This window comes from Aquarana catesbeiana, linkage group LG01, assembly GCF_042186555.1.
Source record: "Aquarana catesbeiana isolate 2022-GZ linkage group LG01, ASM4218655v1, whole genome shotgun sequence".
NCBI classification, from domain to species: Eukaryota; Metazoa; Chordata; class Amphibia; order Anura; family Ranidae; genus Aquarana; species Aquarana catesbeiana.
The window spans coordinates 46,330,542-46,335,541 of NC_133324.1; the positions used below are offsets into that span (position 1 = coordinate 46,330,542).

The 5,000-nt window shown below is 43.6% G+C and overlaps 1 protein-coding gene across 1 annotated transcript in view; it reads right to left on the reverse strand.

Annotated features, from left to right (window-relative positions):
* LOC141130885 (protein unc-13 homolog B-like) overlaps window positions 1–5,000 on the reverse strand; it is a gene marked incomplete in the record, with an annotated part of 525,591 nt that overhangs the window by 398,682 nt on the left and 121,909 nt on the right. The window contains 1 exon segment of the mRNA XM_073618170.1: window positions 4,427–4,500. Coding sequence (XP_073474271.1) covers window positions 4,427–4,500 — 74 coding nt within the window.

Genomic DNA, 5,000 nt, shown 5'->3' on the forward strand with positions numbered 1-5,000 from the left:
GTGATCAGAGTTGATGGGAAGATGGATGGAGCCAAATACAGGACAATCTTAGAAGAAAACCTGTCAGAGTTTGCAAAAGACTTGAGACTGGGGCGGAGGTTCACCTTCCAGCAGGACAACGACCCTAAACATACAGCCAGAGCTACAATGGAATGGTTTAGATCAAAGAATATTCATGTGTTAGAATGGCCCAGTCAAAGTCCAGACCTAAATCCAATTGAGAATCTGTAGCAAGACTTGAAAATTGCTGTTCACAGACGCTCTCCATCCAATCTGACACAGCTTGAGATATTTTACAAAGAAGAATGGGCAGAAATGTCCCTCTCTAGATGTACAAAGCTGGTAGAGACATCCCCAAAAAGACTTGCAGCTGTAATTGCAGTGAAAGGAGGTTCTACAAAGTATTGACTCCGGGGGGCGCCATACAAATGTACCCCACACTTTTCACATATTTATTTGTAAAAATCATTTAAAATTTTCCTTCCACTTCACAATTATGTGCCACTGTTTGTTGGTCCATCACATAAAATCCCAATAAAACACTGGGGCTGGGGAAAAGATCGATTTGAATCTTGAATCGAGTTGAGAGGTCAAATCGATTCAAATTTTCAGCAAATCGATTTTTTTTTTTTTTCACCAGGACCGGCGCTGACACCGCGCCGGTCCTGAGGAGCTGCGGGCCGCAAGGCCGGACGCCGCGGACTAGGCCGAAGCTGCGCTCTCGCCTAAAAACTCCTGCCCGCAGCTCCTCAGGACCGCTGCGGTGTCTATCAAAAATAAAAAACTTGATTCGAATCGTGAATCGAGTTTTTTTTTTTTTTTTTTTTAGAATGGCAGATTTTTTTTTTTTTTTCAAGGCGCTGTAGTATTTTTTTTGTTTTCAATTTTCGGACGTCGCTTGTTTTGTATTGAGTGATTTTCCCATAGTATGGGTGTTGGAAGAATACATTATAAATATATTATGTATTTAAAAAAGGATTCAGTTTGTATACAGGTAACAGAATGAGAAAATATTAGTAGAGGGCAGTCGATTTTACAACATTCTCCATACGATTACGGATTCCAGCTACGCGTTTGATGACTTTGTGCGTCTTTTATAGGTTAGGTGGAGACTTTGTACTTCTATGTAGGTTTGTGAACCAATACAGACAGTATTGCAGATAGGAGATATTTTGCACACATCCTCAATCGGGGACTTGATAGGTGGTATTGGCACCAAATCGAAGCAAGTCTTTGAAGCAAAGTGATGTTTCAAAGCGGAGATCAATCAGTTGGTTCTCACAGTCTCTTATCTGAAAGCTACAGTCACAAGCAACTCCTCCTGTAGGCACCTCCAAGTGTTTGCTTTTCACGTTTGGCAGCAGATCTAAAAAGTTTAATCTGCTTATATTTTTTCCTTCCCTGGTCCCTCCCTCCCCTCTCTATCAACATGCTAATGAAATTCCTAAATTTAACCTTTCCATTATCACTGGGTCGCTGTGCCTCTCTAGGCAATGCAGGCAGATCGTAGCTGACAGGAGGGGCCAGCAGGGTGCTGTACATAGCTACCTGCAAACATCACAGCACCCTGTCTCTGGACTCCAAGATCTCTCAGCGCTGAAGCAAGCAGTGGGCCGGCTGTTGGGAGGAGTTATGCAAATATCTAAACGCCTTGATGGGTGGGCGTCAGTCTGGAGGAGTGGGGGCGCTCCTCGAAGAAAAAGCATTTGCACGCAGACCACCAGTCTCCATGATTGAAAGAACAAAAACCACGTGGCTGCCTCCTGTTTTGTATGTCATCACTGGTGGATTTATTTGGAAAACGTTCTCTATTAAAGTGGTGTTCTGGCCAAAATTATACTTTTTAAATAAAAATACCCCTATAATACACAAGCTTAATGTATTCTAGTAAAGTTAGTCTGTAAACTAAGGTCTGTTGTGTTAGTTTATAGCAGTAGTTTGTTATTTTATAAACTTACAGCAAGCCGGGGCCATCTTAAGTGTGGGCATCTGAAGCCAGACTGTATTTCTTCCTGGATCTCATCCTTGCAGTTCATCCTCGCACATGCTCAGTTCAGTGGGTGAGTTCCACCCACTTTTACAACTCTTCAGCATCCCTCACTAAACTGTGCACTGTAAGGGTCGGTCCACACATGGGCAACACGACTTTAGCGCGACTTTGTACCGCGACTTCAACGCGGCTTCAGCGCGACTTTAGCGCGACTTCGGCAAATTACGAGGCGACTTGAAGTCGCCTCCATGACAGGCGACTTCGCCTGTGGCCAATCACCTCTCTGGGAGGGAGGGGGGAGGGAGGGGTTTTCTCTGCAAAGTCGCTTGAGAGATCCGACTTGCAGGCGACTTACATTGAGTTGAATGGGTACAAGTCGCCTACAAGTCGGATAGAAGTAGTACAGGAACCTTTTCTGAAGTCGGAGCGACTTCAGTAGTGTCAATTAAGACGCTCCCATTGCCTACCATGATAATCTAAATGCAAAGCGACTTGGGGCGACTTGGGGCGACTTGAGGGCGTACAAGTCGGATCCCAAGTCGCCCCAGTGTGAACCGACCCTTAATGAATTGGATATTTTTTTTTTTTTTTTCTCAGCACCTACTGTATATCTGCTGTATTCATTTTTCACTTCCTCCTCCCTGGCCGTGGCTCATCGCATAATTTCCTGTTTGCAATGCCTTCTGGGAAGGGGCGGCAACTTCCTCTGACACTGCCGTTGCTATGGAAACCTAACCTGAAACCTATTACACTGCTTGTGCTGCACTGAGCATGTGCAAGATCTGCAAGGATGAGATCCAGGAAGAAATACAGTCTGGCTTCAGATGCCCACACTTAAGATGGCCCCGGCCTGGTGTAAGTTTATAAAATAACAAACTACTGCTATAAACTAACAAAACAGACCTTAGTTTACAGACTAACTTTACTAGAATACATTAAGCTTGTGTATTATAGGGGTATTTTTATTTAAAAAGTATAATTTTGGGTGGAACACCACTTTAAGTGAAACAAAAGAACAGAAATCCAATGAATGAAAAGAGTCGGCCAGGGACAGTCAGTCTGGGGAGAAAAGGGCCAGGGAGGGCTGGGTGTCCTCCAGCCAGGAAATAAGGCGGGCTCTATCTGACTTGCTACAGCTCCTAATGCACATTCTGAGAAGCTTATAATATGCAGTGAAAGTAATTTCAGTCCAGGAGAATATGCAGTTCAGTTTTGGGCACCAGTTCTCAAAAAGGATATCAGGGAACTGGAGAAAGTGCAGAGAAGGGCAACCAAACTGATAAGAGGCATGGGAGAGCTCAGCTATGAGGAAAGATTAGAGGAACTGAATTTATTCACTCTTCAGAAGAGGAGATTAAGGGGGGGATATGATCACCATGTACAAATATATAAATGGTCCATATCGTGAACTTGGTGTTGAGTTATTCACTTTACAGTCAACACAGAGGACAAGGGGGCACTCTGTATGTCTAGAGCAGGGATCTTCAAACTACGGCCCTCAGCTGTTTGAACTTCACATCCCATGAGGCATTGTAAAACTCTGACATTCACAGACATGACTAGGCATGATGGGAATTGTAGTTCCTAAACAACTGAAGGGCCATAGTTTGAAGACCCCTGGTCTAGAGGAAAAGAGATTTCATCTCCAAATACGGAAAGGTTTCTTCACAGTAAGAGCTGTGAAAATGTGGAATAGACTCCCTCCGGAGGTGGTTCTGTCCAGCTCAGTAGATTGCTTTAAGAAAGGCCTGGATTCTTTCCTAAATGTACAGAATATAACTGGGTACTGACATTTATAGGTAAAGTTGATCCAGAGGAAATCCGATTGCCTTTCTGGGGTCAGGAAGGAATTTTTTTCCCACTGCTGTAGCAAATTAGATCATGCTTTTCTGGGGGGGGGGGTTGTTCGCCTTCCTCTGGATCAACTGTGGGTTTAGGATTGGATATATGGGATTGTATGATATTTTTTATTTTATTTATTTATTTATTTTTTATGGTTGAACTGGATGGACTTGTGATTAACTATGTAAGAAGAGCTGGAACAACTGTGCGAGACTGAAGGGGAGGCCAGAGTTCAGCTTTAAAATCAGCACCATTTGGTTTAAAAAATAAATAAAAAAATCCCACTTTTTAAGGAGGTGTCAGAAAGGTTGTTTTCAGTGGTTTATATCAAAGCTGGTAAACCTCAAGTTATAAATCACGAGACAAGAGGCAGATAGGGCCATGTCAGAAGATGACCCCAGATAACCGATCATTTCTATGCTCCCGAGGGGTTCCCAGAGACGGGTCCTTCAGACTGTGATAGGTGCAGGGCTTTTTTTCAGCGGGAACGAGGGGGAACGCAGTTCTGGCAACTCCGGAAAAAGCCCTGGATAGGTGTACATCTGACCTTGCAGGATAGATAAAGATAATAATAGAAGATAATAATAGACGCACCTCTCCGGCCTCTTCCAGGCTGTTTATCTGCTCTAGCTTCTTGGTCCAGTACCTGGCTTCTTCCTCAGGGATATCTGGAGGAGGACAGGAGACATCAAGATACGCAACGAATGAAGAACAAGGACAATTTATTTATTTTACTCCAAAAACACAGGTCAACTCCCATATGCAGGGAAAAAACAGAATGCAACCATGCAAACCCATCTTCCTGGCACACATTGTTTTAAGAAAGAGGCAGGAAGTCCATCTTTAATACCATGTTTCCATTTTGTCCCAATATTTCAATACAGGTGGATATAGTTTTCCTCATTTGGGTTCACACCAGTCTCTCAACCTTGTTACATGGAGGAACCTTAAAAAAACTTTCCAGTATCAGAGAACTCCTGATAATAATTACTATATCTTAAGCTCACGGCACATTAGGGTGATGGGCATTGGGAAGAATGTCCCTTACGCTGGGGATCATTGGGGAGAATGCTCCTTACACTGGTGATCATTGGGGAGAATGCTCCTTACACTGGTGATCATTGGGGAGATACCTCTAGACGTATCATTGGGGAGAATGTCCCTTACA